The sequence below is a fragment of the Leptonychotes weddellii genome, chromosome 11 (genome assembly GCF_054177405.1).
Source record: "Leptonychotes weddellii isolate Sample4059 chromosome 11, ASM5417740v2, whole genome shotgun sequence".
NCBI lineage: Eukaryota > Metazoa > Chordata > Mammalia > Carnivora > Phocidae > Leptonychotes > Leptonychotes weddellii.
This window is the reverse complement of record NC_138379.1, coordinates 40,511,235-40,527,994: the sequence shown is the minus strand read 5'-3', so window position 1 is coordinate 40,527,994 and position 16,760 is coordinate 40,511,235. Positions and strand designations below refer to the sequence as shown.

General features: G+C 50.5%; 1 protein-coding gene across 3 annotated transcripts in view; it reads right to left on the bottom strand.

Moving 5' to 3' along the window:
* Window positions 1-16,760, bottom strand: part of GALNT18 (polypeptide N-acetylgalactosaminyltransferase 18) — a 311,471-nt gene that overhangs the window by 145,175 nt on the left and 149,536 nt on the right. For all 3 annotated transcript variants that reach the window (XM_081798605.1, XM_081798606.1, XM_081798604.1), the window contains exon 3: window positions 7,895-8,061. In XM_081798605.1, the coding sequence (XP_081654731.1) occupies window positions 7,895-8,061 (167 nt within the window). The remainder of the gene's footprint in view (window positions 1-7,894; window positions 8,062-16,760) is intronic.

Genomic DNA, 16,760 nt, shown 5'->3' with positions numbered 1-16,760 from the left:
CTAGCTGGCAGGCGGAGTGCAGAGCGACAGAAGGCTTTCTGGAAGCAGTACCACCTGAACAGTCCCTGAGGATTGAATTTGGCAAAGGGGGTGGGGTGTGGGAGGATAGTCATTCATTGCTAAGTAGAGCAAATGGCCTGGAGCCACCACACGAAACCTAGGGTGCCTGGCCATGGACTACCATGTCCCTATAGAGTGTAGACAGTGGGAAGAATGAACACAGGGTCACACAGGGACACAGCATGAGATGGAGGAGAGAGCCCTGGTGGGAGTCAGAGAACCCGAGGTCCCACCTCAGCTCTGCCACTCACACGCTGTGGGGCCCTGGCAAGTCTGTCCTACATATGTCCTCAGTTTCCTCCCGAGAGCCAGATGGGGTTGGATTGTCTGTCTGTCTGCCTCTCGCTGTGGTGGGGGAGGGACAGCCCCATTTGCTCTGTCTCTAGAGGCTGCCTGGTTCTATGCCTCATTCTGCCAACATTTGTCAAAGGTTTCAAGCAAACGTGGCCAGCGAGAAGGCTGGATCCACGAGCAAACGGGATTCATCACCAAGGAGAGAGATGAGTGCACGAGGTACTGGGAACTGGCCATTCTCTTGTTGGAAGAGAACAAACATCGGGTGGGGGGGCGGTTAGACTGGGCACATCACTGCGATCCAAGAGCAGACTGAAATCTCCAGGGAAATGGGATTCTTTTTTTTTTTTTTTTAAAGATTTCATTTATTTATTTGACAGAGAGAGAGAGACAGCTAGAGAGGGAACACAAGCAGGGGGAGCGGGAGAGGGAGAAGCAGGCTTCCCGCCGAGCAGGGAGCCCGACGCGGGGCTCGATCCCAGGACCCTGGAATCACGACCTGAGCCGAAGGCAGGCGCCCAACGACTGAGCCACCCAGGCGCCCCGGGAAATGGGATTCTTAAAAGAATATTTGACATTGACATTGCTTTGATGCACTTTTAGTCACAAAATTCAGATTCATTTTGAAATTCCAAGTAGCATGAAGAGAAGGGTATATGATTTTTAAGTGTATCAAAAGAGGACACGAGCTAATACAAGGAAACATGGAAACCAGTGGGGCGCCTGGGTGGCGCAGTCAGTTACATGCCCAACTCTTGGTTTCCACTCGGGTCATGATCTCAGGGCCATGGGATTGGGCCCCGCGTTGGGCTCTGCGCTCAGCAGGGAGTCTGCTTAAAATTCTCTCTCCCTCTCCCTCTGCCCCTCCTGCTTGTGCTCTTTCTCTCTAAAATAAATAAATACATCTTTTAAAAAAAGGGAAACACAGAAACTGGATATAGCAAAGGAAATTGTTTTTGGAAGTGGAGGTGGCTGGATTGTGGGATGTGGTGATTCCGGGACAGCTGGTGAGGGAACCTGAAAGAGCTCACGTTCAGAGAACACCTGCTCTGTGCCAGGTCCTGGGATACCTGTGTTACCTGAATGTGCTCACCATGGGGGTGGGGGCAAGTGCTTAGCTGTGTGCTAAAGGCCGTTCAGAAACCCGCTGAGGGAGTGAATGAATGAAGGAATGAATGAACAAGTGAATGCCAAGAATCAGAGGCGGGGATGATTCTGTCTGTGGCAAATGCCGGGGCTTCCCTCCCTCTGGAGGTCCCTAAAGGTTAAATCACTTAGTCCCAGCTGAAGATATTGGCCCACTGGGATTCACCGGGAGTACGGTAATGAAAACCAGGAGGCTCAGAGCCGTGTTCCCACCATTTCTGGAGATAACGAGGAAGAGGGAGCCAGGGAGGGGAAATACTGCCTCAGAGTCACGGGGCAGGCATGGCCGCCATGTCAAGAAGGCCTGCAGAGGCTGGGTAACTTTGAAGGGGAGAGGCTGGGGGTCAGCCGTCTGCCTATGTGCATAGGACCTGAGTTCAGGCCACGTTGGGGTAACAGCATGAGAAGCTCCCCCTCCTGTTCTGCATTCTGCCCACCACTCATGTCATCTTCCTGGGATGCAGCAGGGAGGTCCCAAGGGCCCCATCCAGGGAAGACACACTCCACCTAGCAGTGCCTGAGGCCTGAGGCTTGCTCTGGGGGAGCTTAAGTGCCTACCGTCCCAAGTTCCTCAGCTGCAGCACAGATGGGGGACAATAGTTAGAGCAGGGATTCCCAGAGGACGTCCCGCTGCATGAGAATGCTCTGGAAAGCTTATTAAAATGCAGATTCCAAGCCTTGCCGCAGACCTACAGAATCAAAATTCATTCATTCATTGAATCAATATTTATTACACACTGAGTACCAGGCACTATTCTAGGTACTGGAGATACAGCAATAAACAAAACAGAAGTCCCTGTCTTCATGGAACTTACATACTGGTGGAGCGAAAATGGACAAATAAAGTCACCAAGTGAGGACAGTAGATCAGATGGTAATAGGTGCTGTGGAAGAAAAGAAACAAGGAAGGGATGAGGAATGACAGGGGTCAGGGCTGCCATTTCGAACAGGGTGCCATTTTAAATATTTGAACAAAGGCCTGAAGAGGCAAAAGAGCAAGTTGTGCAGATCTCAGGGGTAGGAGCATCCAAGAGAAGGGAGCAGCAAGTGCAAATGTCCTGAGGCAAGAACGTGTCTGAATGAATCTCTGTATTTTTAATCAAGCTCAAATACTAAAGTTTGAGACCATTTCAGCAGAATGACAGCATCCTACACAGGAGGTAGCCCCTGAAAGAGTGGAGCTTGTTTCGGAAATTGCTAAGCAGGCAGAGAACAGGGACTCGGACTCCAGCCCTTGGCCTCTGCAGGAGAAAGCTAAAGATCTGGAGTGGCTGCTTGGATGAAGAAAGGGGTCATCGCCAGCCCCTTTCCTGTTTCCAGGAAGCACAGGCCTGGCCCCAAAACAAAAATGCCTGCAGAGGAAGGGTTTGGGGGAGACAAGGCATGAGCACACACAGAAAGTGTGACATCGCCTGGGAGGACATTCCGAAAGCTCTGTACTCCGGCTTCAATTCGAGTTTAAACACAGACGTCCCTTCCATCATGCCTTATCTCACTCAAGCCTCCAAACAATCCCTGAGGTAGGAATTCCACATCCCAGTTTCAGAGATAAGAAAAATTGGGTTCACAGAGGTTAAGAGCGCACAGCCAGGAAGGAGCTAGAAAGAGCTGGAACTGAAAAGCTGGCCTAAGGCCAAATTCTGCACGCTTCTGCACTCTCCCCACCAGAGCACATTGTTTCGGGAAGGAGAAAAAAGCAAGCCTTTAAGCAGTGGCTACACATCAGCTATTATTATTATTATTATTATTATTATTATTATTAGTTGCTGTTTTTGTTGTTGTTACTGTCATTGAAACTCAGCCTCGGGGCACCCTTCACACCTTGCAGCTTGCACCGCCCTTTCACTGCTGTCACCTCACGTGTCCCAGTGGCAATGGGGCAGGCAGGGCGGGCAGGGCCTGATGGCCCCACACGGCACAGAAAACCAAAGCAAAGACCCACGGCCAGGAAGTGGCAGAACTGACACCAGAAACTGAGTCCTAGTATGTTTCATTCCCAGTTTAGATTTATTTGCAGGACTCCCTGATGCCAGGGACTAGACTGCCTTCATGCCCTTGGCCCAGGCTGAGCACTCCATAAATGGAGTGCCTTGGCCTGCCATGAAATAAACTCGATTCCTGTGCTGAGCGAGATGATGCCCCAGGGAAGCCAGCCCCAGATGGAGCCTGCTCAGGATAGGGTCACAGAGCCGCCTTCCACCAAGTCAGGCTAGTCGTGTCTGAAGGGCCCTTCTGCCCTTTGCCAAGGCATGATAGCTCACCTTCTCCAAGAGCCACAGTCTCAAGGGTCTCTTCCTCCCTTCATGAGAGCTCAGCTCAGACTGGTCTCGGTGCAGGGGGCCCTTTACAGGTTACCTCCCTGCCCCATCCACACAGGGGTACTCCAGCCGGCACCAGTCCCCTTCCCACCATGCCTCCCGCCCACCCGAGGTTCTGCAAGCTGCAGGGTCCTGGGACTGATTGCTATTGCTCTGCCAGCCTCCCAGCATCCCTCCTGACACGCCTCCCGACACCCCTCACTGCCTCTAGCAAACTCCCTCTTCACCCATCTGCTCCTCCCAAGTGGGACAAAGACAGGCCTTTTCTTCCCAGAGGCAGCCCTCATTTCTGTGCCCTGGATCCCATCCTCTCCTCCCTCCTTGGGGGCCTTGTTCCATGCCTTGGCCTCAAAGGATACAGGCACCCCCTCCCCAGACCAACGAAATCACCAGAGCTAAGGGATGGCCACCCGGATTTCTTAAAAGCTCTCTAAGCAATTCTGATGTGCAGTCAGGGTCTTGAGGACAAAGTGCCTTTCGAAAAAGAGAAATACAATACAATACAATACAATACAATACAATACAATACAATACAATACAATACAACTGAATAACACAGACCAGACTACAATAGAAAATATCATAGTGCTCTGCACATTAGAAGGCCAAATATTGTTGCTTAAAAGTTTTGTTTCAATAGTGGATGCTATTGTATGAGTGTGAGTAGGCGTGTCATCCTGGGTCATGATGTAAATGTCTTTGTTGCTGTGGATTATGGTTAAAATGTGTGTGTGTGTGTGTGTGTGCACATGAAACACTGCTCCACTTCCTGCTTTAGCTCCTGAATCTCTTTTACAGCCAAAATCCCTGACAGAAGAATCTACCTCCCTGTCTGCTCTTCATCTGTATTTGACTTCCACAGCCCCCACCCCCAGTCCTTTACCAAAGCTTCCTGCTGAGGTTGCCATGATCCGTACCTTCTGGGGGCTTCTTCCCAGACTCAGTGTTCTTCCACCTGTCTGTGGGTTTGTTCAAATAAATGACTCTCACTCTGGGAATTCCACAGAGTCTGTCATCCTCCAGATTCTCCTCTCCGCTCCTGTTCTGTCTCTCAACAGCTAACCCCCTTAATGTCTCACACTCAGTATTCTCTCAAGCTTTTTCCTTCTGCCCTCTTTTCTTTGCCACCATCTCCTCCCAGTCAATGGCTTCAGTTATTCTGCGTATAAGACTCCGAATTTACGTCCCCACAATTCTCTCTCTTGAGCCCCGGCTGTGCACTTGGCTAGCTATGCAGCAGTCTCCTAGGAATGGACATGAGGGCTGGGGCGGGGTAAACACTGACGGGGTTCAATTCAGGCATGCACTTGACTGTGTCAGGATGCGAGGCAAGCAAGGCAGGATTATCATTCCCCATTTTACAAAGGAAGAAACTAAGACCCCGAGACACTGAGGGATGTTTTCATGGTCACTCCTCCAATGGTGGAGAGGATCCTAGAGCCCATAACTTGAGACTTCAGTCCACAGTTCTTTCCCTTTGCACCATGTATTGGAATTCCACATGTACAAAAGCAAAGCTACATCTTGTTTATTAAACCAGTGGTTCTCAACCACAGCTATGCAACAGAATTATTAAGAATGCTTTTAAAAACAGAGATGGCCAGATTCCACCTCAAACTTACTGAATCAGAATCTTCTGGGAGAGAGGTTTGCTTATTTTAGCTCTATATTTTGAAATAATTACAGATTCACAGGCAAGTACACAGAAATGTACAAAGAGGTCTTGTGCACCCTTCACCCAGCCCTCCTGCAACACTGACATCGTACACGACTATAGTACAATATCAAAATGAGCACATGGATGTTGCCTCCATCTGCAGAGCTTTTCAGATCTCTCCAGTAAGACATGTACCCATTTGGGTGTGAGTATGTAGTTCTGTGCAATTTTGTCACATACAGCTTTGTGTAACTACCACCACAGTCCAGATATTTAACCATACCATCAGCATCATACTCCCTAGAGTTCAGGGTTTGATAGCCCCCCTCCCCGAAGAAGAGCCATCCCCCTGCTCCCGGCCCACTGCTCCTTCTGCCTCCCTCCCCTGGGAACATACCATCATCCTCAGAGCCACCCTGGCTTGAAACCAAGCCATAATTCACCAGCCCGCCTTAGGCCTACCTGCCCTCGATCCCCATACCCACCCCTACAGCAGAACAGGGCCTAAGGATGCCTCTTGCTTAGGGGAAGTCCTCACCCTTGGAGAGATGGCTCATTCATCCTTAGCCTTCTCATCTTCTAAAAGGGGAGGGGCTAGCAGGCCTGGGTGGAGCAAGGTGGGGTGCATGGGTGAGCTAGTCAAGCTGTTCTGGTGTTAGCCATTGGGGGATGGGAGCTCTCGTAGGCATCCATTCCATGGACACAATTAAGGTAATAGCAAGTAGCTTCAAGAAGTGGGAGCTGGGCCCCTTCCCATATCCCTCATAATGGACAATCATCTTTAAAACTATGCTGCTGGGGCACCTGGGTGGCTCAGTCGTTAAGCGTCTGCCTTCGGCTCAGGTCATGATCCCAGGGTCCTGGGATCGAGCCCCGCATCGGGCTCCCTGCTCAGCAGGAAGCCTGCTTCTCCCTCTCCCACTCCCCCTGCTTGTGTTCCTTCTCTCGCTGTGTCTCTCTCTGTCAAATAAATAAATAAAATCTTTAAAAAAAATAAAAATAAAAATAAAACTATGCTGCCTATTTGCTTCCATCCTCTGATGTCTTTTCCTTCCTTCACACCCATGGAACAATTAGAGTCAAGTGATTCATAAGCACTGCCCCTCAGAAAACTCTAAAATCCGCTTCACAGCACTGCTCCTATACTTCTTACTACATGAGAAAATGAAAAAGAAAATTCGCTTATTGAGATTAAATATATTTCAATTATCTGATATGTTTCAGCTGTAATTGATAACAAAACACAAATTGCCCATCTGAACTTCTCATTACAGCAGCTGATTCACTGGAAAATTTACTACCTGATACCAGAGAAAGCACTAAAGATAACACAGGCTCGGGGACTCTATGATCCTGTGACCCAGCGGTCTGGTTTTTAAAATCATGCATTATCCAAAGCAAATCCATTTTATTTATTTATTTATTTTTAATTTATTCATTTGAGACACAGAGATACAGAGAGAGAGAGTGCATGAACAGGGGGAGAGGCAGAGGGAGAGGGAGAAGCAGGCTTCCCGCTGAGCCAGGAGCCCGATGCGGGGCTCGATCCCAGGACCCCGGGATCATGCCCTGAGCCGAAGGCAGACGCTTAACGACTGAGCCACCCAGGCGCCCCCAAAGCAAATGCATTTTAATCATCCTATCAAGAGCACTGGTTTTTAAACCATCTCAGTACCTGGTCTCTAAGTTGGGAGAATATTACAGGGGCGGTATACATAGGTATCAGAGGCCCTGAAATACACACCAAGGGAAAGAGGCAGCTGGTAGCAGCTGGAGAAGGGGGGACAACATGGGGAGGGGGGCTTCAACTAGTGTTTGCGGGCCCCCTGGGGCTTTGCTAAGGCCAGACAGGGCAGGGAGCAGCGCATCCAGCAAAGAGGACAGACTTTCAGCAGCTCTGCGGTTGTCACCGTGTTACACACCCACTACCAGCCCCACCGACAATACCACCGTGACCTTCACCATCACCAGCCCCATCGACCCTGCACCACCACCAGCAGCAGCACTGCTAAGACAACACGAACTGTCTTCCAGACAGAGGCCAAGGAACACCACAAACTGGACTGACGCTTCCCAGAAAAGAGCCCTGGGAATGTTCACTATGCACGCGGTGGGGGTGGAGGTCAGGGCTCCGTGCCTTACACTGCACTAGAATGCTACAGGAGACCGTGCACAGCCAGTAAGGAAAAGCCTGGGGGCCAGGCCCCTCCGGGATACAGAGAGGGCACACCTATGGAGGGAACCGTCCAGAGCAGTGGCCATCTAGAACCTCCCATCTCTGAAGCAACGTCTCAGAGAAGGAGCAGTCACGGAGAGCCTTAAGAAAATGAGACCCCTCCCCCGCTCCCGAGGCTGAAGCCTCTGCTCAGATGTCAGGCACAGAGCAGGGCACTGGGCCCAAGGGAGTTCGGGCACCCACCGTTACTGCTGTTGTCATCCACCAGGATGATCTCCTTGAGCAGGTGTGGAGGCGTGCGTTCAATGGCTGAGTGGATGGAACGCAGCAGCACGGACAGCGCTTCGTTGACGAAGATGAACACGATGCTCACCTCTGGCAGGCTCTCCGGGAAGGAGAGGTTGCGGCACCTGGAAAGAAGAACAGCCAGGCTCTCAGATCTGTCAGTGACTCAGGTGGGGTCACCCCCGGGGCCGGCCCACCCCATGTCTTGGCTCCAGCTTTGCCGGAGGGCTCAGGGGTCCAGATTCTTATTTGATACGGAAGACAAGCCCTAAGTGTGCCACAGACAGGGTCACACCATTAAAACTGGTGTGGGGGCGCCTGGGTGGCTCAGTCGTTGGGCACCTGCCTTCGGCTCGGGTCATGATTCCAGGGTCCTGGGATCGAGCCCCGCATCGGGCTCCCTGCTCGGCGGGAAGCCGGCTTCTCCCTCTCCCACTCCCCCTGCTTGTGTTCCCTCTCTAGCTGTCTCTCTCTCTGTCAAATAAATAAATAAAATCTTAAAAAAAAAACAAAAACTGGTGTGGACCACCCCAGAGTCTGAATTTGTCAATGACTATCCCAGCTGAATAGCTGTACGATTAGCGCCGAGGGCAGTACCTGGAACCCAGCATGTGGGCACTGAGTACTTACTGGGAGAACGGCTCAGTATTTCTAAACCCACTGGGAGAGAAAAGGCAACCAAAGGGAAGTCTTAGTATTTTCAAAATGGCAGGCAACATCTAGGTGAGGGCAGACCTTTGACGATCTGCCGGAGGACAGAAATATGTGTCCTTCCAGAGACTTCGACTGCCAGAAGCCGCTCTGCCTCACTCCAGAAGGCATACTGCCTGGCGCCTCTCCTACTTCTCATTCATCACCAGGATCCAACCTCCAGAACCAGGCTGAAACTAGACCCAGAGTCTCCACACGAATGAGGGATGGAAGGACAAGTCCCATCTCATTTCACAGATGAGGGCACTAAAGCTCAGAGAGACTGAGTCCCCACCACGCGAGTCAGCTGCCAAGATAGAATCCCAACTCTGCCTCTGACATCTACACCAGGGATCTTCCCTCCAGGAAAAATGGTTGCTGGAGAGACTGCCTCTAACTGTCCCATTTCCCCCCGAGTTCTCCTAAAACCCTGAAGTCACTGGAGGTCTCTTACCCAAAGGACTTGAGCAAAACCTTTAATTAAAGTCTGTGTGTTCTTCCCCATCAGAAGAGAAACGCATAACCGCTGCAAACATTGCCTTAGTGGGCAGGAAACCATGGCTGGTGCCCTGCTCTGGCTGAAAGGAACCATTATTCCAGAAGGCATTGACTCAGGATAGTTGAATGAAAGCAAAGAGCAGAAATTACAGGCCGTGGGCTCAGAGAGGAGGCCGTCCACTCCCACCACCGGCCACGGACGGCTCCAGGGGCTCCCTCCAAAGTGGGAGGTGCAACCAGGTTAGAACATGCAATAATGAGCATAATAGCACACAGCTTCTGCTTGTCGGCAATTAAAGTGCTGCAGGATAGGAATGGGCCGGTTCTTCCTTAATGAGGAAGGCTGCAGGATAACCAGCGCTGAGCAATTTGGAGAAATCACCATGGGGCCCCAGCCTGCTTAAGAGCCGGAGATTAATAAACTAAAATCACCGTCTCTATGGTTACCAGAAATTTACAGAAACTTCTCCCATTCTATTTCCAGCTCTCCTTCTCTCTCACCAAAGAGGGGTGGAGGAAGGGGAAGAGTTGAACTCTTCCCAAATCCACCTCATGCTTACAATGTTAATAAAACCACCAGGTTAACAGATTGGGTTGGAAGGCGTTCATTCTTGTATTTAATAGAATAAATATTTATTGAGCTTCTTCCATGAGGCAGGTACTACTGTAGGCAGGGCGTGGACGAAATACCTATCCTCAGGGCACTTAGACTTTGACAGGGGAAACAGGTAAGCATGGAAGCAAAGAAATGATACAATTTCATACGAGTATGGAGGTGAAAAGAAACGCAGGGTAGGAGGCCAGGGTGATGCCTTTGCAGCTGTTCAGAAGGAGTGGTCAGGGAAGGGCTCTGTGAGGGGGAATTAGTCAGAAGCTTATATGGTTTGAAAAAGCAAGCCGTGCAAAGGCCCGGTGGGGCGGAGGGAACAGTGCAGTGATGGGAGGGGAAGCAACAGGGGAAAGTGGCTCATATAAGTGCAGTGAAGGGATGAAGGGGACAGGGAAGCAGAGGGAGGGACTTGAATGAAGGAGATAGCCTAGAAGCTTTAAGCTCACCTGACCATTTCCAAAAATTTTTTTTGTTGTCGTGAATGGGATTTTTATAAGAACCATAGGAAGGTGTGTGGTTAGCAGTGCTTATTTATGTCTATCAAGACTGGCAGCTGGCCCTTCCTTAGGCATGAAAACTGACAAAAGCATTAACAGACAACCTGCTTGCTAATTGCATTTTTAAAATAATACTATATATGGTCAAACTGCTGGTACATGACCTTTATTTTTATTTTTATTTTTTTTGTAAAGTATAGTGAACAGCTCCCAATAAGGTCAGTGCAGGGGTTCACGCTCGCTGTCCTTCCCACTAGCCCCACTAGCATGAAGATGGTGCCCCCGTGTCTGGAAACATTTCTCCATGGTTCCCCGGGGCCTCAGAGCCCCGCTAACTAGAGCTCCAGGTTGTTCATAGGTGTTTTCCAGAGCTGGGGGTTAACTGTCTTCTTCTACTCCCCTCCTTTCTTACTTCTGAACATAACCACTCCTCTTCCCCGTCCCAAGGAGACCAAGTTTAATCTCTCCCAGTATCGGCATGCCCACCCTGATGGTTTGAACCCCCAGGGCCGGGGAGCCGACTCCTGATGGTCTTAAACAGAATGGAAATGTTATGTTTGTTTTATAAGCTAAACTCTGCTGATCACCATTTTCGCATGAAAGATTCTTTGAAACGTAAGGTTGTTATACACAACCGCTTTGGAACATGACAGACACCTAGAGTAGTGCATCATATTGGTACCTGTTTATTGTCTGTCCCCCCTATAATGCAGCCCCCCAAGAGCAGGGGCTTTATTTTGCTACTGTGCTCTTACCCTTAAACCAGAGTCTGGCACACAGTAGGTTGTTGGAATTAAAACTAACAGGGCTATTGATTTTATGGAAGGCCTAAATTTTATATGCACACCACTGACCCCAGCATGTTCCTTTTTTTTTCTGCAAATCTCCTCCCTGTGTTGGAGAGTCAGGGCCTCTCTTCACCAGAGGGTCCTTCCTCCCCTGAATTTATGGCCCCAGTTCCTCACATTCAAGTCTCGGGCAGCTCTCCGATTCTTGGAACTGTAATTAAGTGGTCCCTCCGGGCCAAACGTCCTGACCTCCTTAAATCCTTCTTTCCTCCCCTTCTCTCCTGCACGCTGCTCAGAGTCCTCCCAGCAATAGCGGCGCTGCCCGGGCCTCTCTGTCTCCACACTGCGAGGCCCCCTCCCTCACCCCTCATTTACTGGAGCCTAACCTAAGTATGGGTGTGGCTGGGCAAAGGCTGCAGGGTGGTCAGGATAAGGAAGACAAGGTGGGACAAGAGCGTTGGGCAGCGGATGAAGCCACCCAGCCCCAGCTCCGCCCCAACTTGCCGTGTGACCCTGGGCGGGCCACTCTACCTCTCTCCATGTCACGTCATAGAACAAGGGAGGCAGAAGAAACAACCACTCAGTTGTTCTTTCTCTCAAAAATTTTGTAAACTCCGGGATCTTCTATCTCCCACATGGTGAAAAGAAGACACCTCATTCAAGAATAGGTTTGCAAACCTGCCCTCCCACACAGCACCTGGTCACCACCAAATGCCACATGAAACGTCCCCTTACTGCCCTCATGATTACACAAGGTGACCACATGTCCTGGTTTGCCCACAACTTTCCCAGTTTCAGCACTGAAAGTCCCAAGCAAAGCGGGACAGTCGGTCACCCTGTGAGTAGACCACTGTGTCCCTAGCCTTCTTGAGGGTAGGGACAGAGCTTGCTCCCGGCCGCACGCCCACTGGCCAGCACAGTGCCTAGCCAACAGCAGGCACTCAGTCAGCATCTGCTGAATAAATTGGTACTACCTTCTCAAAGACCCCAGCACACACACATCGACGCACTGAAGCAGAATTTGCATTGCTGGAGAAAGGAGGCAAAAAGAAGGAGGAAGAACGGCCTGTCAGGCGAGATGTCCACATACCTGCTGGTGACACTCACCATCGTCCCTGCTGAACACTGAACTCAGGACAGGAGCCTGCCTGCCACACGGCAGCTCAAGGCTTTCAAAGGGAATACACATTCAAGAACCACCTTGGAAGAGAATTGTTCCAGACCCAAGCCCAGCACTTCTGCTCCAGAGTCCAGCCACTCGATTCACCCATCAACCAGCACTGCCGAACGCCCCCACCCTCAGAGCTTTGTCAATGTATCCACACCCGAGATGCTCTCCTGCAGCACTTCGACCCTCCAGGGTCCAGGGTCTGCCCCACACCCTCTGCTCCCAGCGCCTGCTCCCCACCCGCTCTGGGTGTCTGCCTCTGCACCCCCTCGTCCCCGCTCACCTCCCCAGGAAGGCCCAGAGGACCTGAGAGTCAGAGGAACCACACAGGCCCAACTGTCCTTCCCCTACTGATGCTTCTGGAGAAAGCCTGACTGTACAGGACCAGTTCCTTACTCATACTGAGAAGAGGCATATTCTCCTATAAAATTAAGCCATAAAAGTTCCCTTTTTACTTTTATTCTTGTTCAAAGTCGAGCCATTTTCCACTAGAGATAAAAACAAGGCATTTCTGAGAGGGGAGTACTATGGCTGTCTAATAAGCTGGAATTGATGGTCATGATAAACTCAACTTGATCGATCTCTGCACACAGAAGGTGATGCGAGATGTGAGCAGCTATGCAGAGGCCGCTCGGCAGAGCTCCCCGAGACTGTTTTGATCTGCTTAGAAAGCACATTTATATCAAGAGCTTCCGTGCGACTGTCGCCTGTGGGAGGCAGGGAAGCAGTGGCCAAGTGAGTGAGACCAACCTTGGCTCCCAGCGGCCAGGTACCGCCCTGGACAGCGGCCAGACGCCTCCATGCGGCATCGGCGGATTCTCCCCTCCCTACGACCTTGGCAAATCTACAAGCTCCCAGTCCATCAGGGTGATAACTCATGGGGAGGCTGCTTGACCTGGGGTGGGAGGAGTGGGTAGACCTCTTCCAGGATGAAGTTTAAAGTCGAATGTGAGCTGAGGCTGCCTGCCAGTGCAAGGGGTCACCAGATCCAACTATGCCAGGATGCTCCAAGTGGAGACGGGGTCTTCCTGGACAAAGCAGCAGGAAAATGGCATGCCCAGATACCCATTCCCCTGAGTGTCCCTAGCCCCTCTTTCTTCCCAGGCTTCTCCCAAGACACCCTCCCCTGCAGCCATGGTCAGCACACAGGGTTCAGGGACACCACTAACCACCTAGGACATAAACCCTTGGACAGAGCCTGGTCCCAGGGTCAGCACGGCCCTCTTGGCCCTTTGAGATCATCAGTGTCCTCACCCCAGCCTCTCCCCTACCTGCACCCACAGGATTTGCTTGCTCCTCCTCTGACCTCACTTGGGAACACTGCTGGCTTCTTCTAGACCTTTCCAGATGAGATAGGCTCCCAGGCTGGCCTCTGTCCAGTCTGCTGGACTTAATGAAACCCAAAGATGAGGGCAATGAGGAGATTTTCATTGAGCATGAGGATAGTCAAAATTTTTACTCCCTCTGGCTGGCATCTCTATCTCCATGACCTCTGCACCTGAGAGACTGCATGGTGCCTGCTACCCCTACTGCCCACGGACCCCCTGTAGAATATTTGGAAATTATAATAGTAATAATTTCCATTTTCTGAGTGTTCACGATTTGCCATAAACCATGCTAAGAGATGTTTGGATATTTTTACTCCCCCCCCCCAATTATTCCTTCCTACAATCCTATATGGCAAACACCATTATCCCCATTTTACAGATGAGGGAAATAGGGCTAAGACAGTTCAGTTACTTTCCAGGGCTTAAACCTGGGCTCATTTGTCTCCAAAGCCTATACGTATTCATAATCCCTGCTAAACTAGGGTCTGTATCTTCCTTCCCACTCTCACCCAGAGATGCATCCGGCAAAACAATGGTGTTCTGACAAGCTAGAGACCTGGTGGGGGTGGGGGGTGCAAAACAGAAGTCACTCCAGGCTGCTATCTGATGAAAGATGGAGAGGATGTTGTGTGTCCGATGTGTGCAAAGATGATAAAGCCCTGCTGGGCACGTGAACCCTGAAACTCTTCCTGGGGCATTGTTCCCATTGGGATAAACCATCCCGGTGACTCCTGGTATAAAGGGGTCTGGGTCTTCTGTCTCGTGGCTTCATCATTTGGCCCACCGCTGATGGGACCAGAGCCTGATTCCTGAGCTCCACATAGCTACCAACAGCGTGGCCATCAGCATATAGGGCAACCTGGCCCAGGAGCTGTGTGTAGTCAGATCTGGCAATACTAAAGAAGGACCTGTGACGCGATCCAGCCCTCTCTCGTGGGAAGGTTGAACGTGAGATACCCCAGGAGGCAGGAAGCAGGAGTCTGGGGCAGTAGAAATGATGGGGTTGGAACAGGACAGGTCAGGGAGTTGGAGATGCAGAGAGTCACCACTAGAGACTGCGTTCTAACACGTGAGTCAGGAGGAGGCAGGCTCGGGCCTCCCTGGGCCGTCCTGAATCATGCCCCCCTCCTCCACACCTGAACACATGGCTTCCGGCTGTGTGATGACGTGATTGGGCGTGAACATCAGCCTACAAAGAACCCCAGCCATCTGTGGTTGCCACGTGAGCTCAGCTCCTTGCTCTGAGAGCACGCAGGAGCCCCAGGAAGGAGAGGCCTGCTGAGATTCCTGGGCTGCAACTGGATTCCCCCGTCAGACTCTCACAGCCTCCTCCGCCTTACTTGCATGCCACTCATAAGCCATCGCAACATGTTTTTATGTGAGTATTTAACAAACACCAGCATCTCCGCTAGCCTATAAACTGCATGAGGTCAAGACCACATCTGCTTTACTCACCAGGTATGGCTAGTACCTTGTACTACGCGCAGCACAGAGTGGAAACTCAGGAGCCCCTGGGTGTCTAGCTGAATGAACAAATGAATAAATACTTGATTGACGAACAGGAGAACTGATTCAGGCCCATGAAAGGCCTGTGGGTGGGAATTCCAGCATGACCTGGCAGAGCAGGAATCGCTGAGCTGAACAGTAAGTCGCTGATGGTACCCTGTATGATTTCCTCACACGAACAGAGTTGCCATAAAAAAATCACTATAAACTTGGTGCCTGAAAACAACACAAATGGATTATCTTACGAGAAAGGTACAACGGGGATTGGTACCTTGTGGGAGGTCAACCAGTTTGTAAATGAGAGACCGGGCCTTGCAACCTACCTGTTTTAAACATCGTTCTATAATCTAAGCAGAAGCTTCATCTGTTAGTCATGTTATCTAGTTTCTCTTATCCTCTGATAAGCCAGAGCAGTAAATGGAGCCCAGGTGGGGGTGGGGTGGGGGGGATATCCCCCTGGCTCAGGTGTGGAAGAGACAGCAGACATCTAAGAACTGGGAGCTTTAACCATCTGCAAGGCGAGAGAAACAGGACCATCTGATCAGAAACCACAGACAGGTAAACTACTAAGCAGATGTGATCATCAAAGTGTCCAGCTTTCATCCAGAGGGAGAGCTCCTACAAACATCTTACAGGTGATTATACCAATTTGGAGAAAGGATCTGCTGTATCAAATGTTGATTGTAAGTAAGACAAGAGAGAAAAGAGTCATTTGAAATGTACACAACTGACAGGAAGCAGAGAAACCATTTGTTCCTAAAACATCTTACTAGAAATCCAGGGAAAATGGAATCCCTGGGGCTACATGGACAGTGGCCCAGGGAACAAGTCAGCTGGTGGGGAAAGCACATCAGGGACTGAGCGTCTCCGTCTGGTGAGTTTGTTGGTGAGCAGGTCAGGCAAGGAGAAGGTGCGGTGGGGGAAGGTGGGCCCCTTAGGTCAGAAAAAGGAGGATGGGGCATCTTTGCTCTCCATCAGACCTGGCTCCAGCCTCTGATGCCCAGAACTCTGGGGCTGGGGAGAAATCCCTCCATCTGACCTGCCTGGCTCTCCTCTCCTCTAACCCCGGGGCCAATGGCCTGTCCCATGTGGCTCCTTGTCCACACAGCAGTCCTCCGGGGACTTAAAGTCATGGTCATGTCCCCCCAAGCCATCTCTTTTACAGACCAAAGACCCACATGATGCAAGTCACAAAAAATTAAATAGCAGTTGCTATGTGTCAGGCAGTGTTCTAATATTACCATCTCTAATTTGTGTATAGGAAAATCAAGGCATAGGAGAGGCTGGGGAACTTGCTGGAGGTCAACCCGCTTGTTATAGTACTCTATAATCTAAGCAGAAACTGCATCTGTTTGTCATGTTCCCCACTTTTTCTCTTGACTCGTTCTCCTCTGAACATACTCCTTTCTCTATATCCCTTACAATCCAATCCTGCACTTGTCATCTGAGTGGCAAAATAGACAAAACTATCACCTCCCCTTTTAAAGGCATTATATTTCTATTAATATAGCTCAAGATTATATTATCTTTAAGAATAGCCCACATGATACTCTTGGCCCATAATGAGCTTAACATTAAGAATCAGAACTGTTTTCCCAGAGTGCTTTAGTAAAGGAGTGTGATCCGTCCCACCCGCCCCTGCCTCGCCTCACTGTGCGTGGTTAACATTTTCAGTGCAATAGCAGAATCACTACTAAGGGTGTTTCCCCTTTGTTTGGAAGCTGCCCTCATGGAGGACA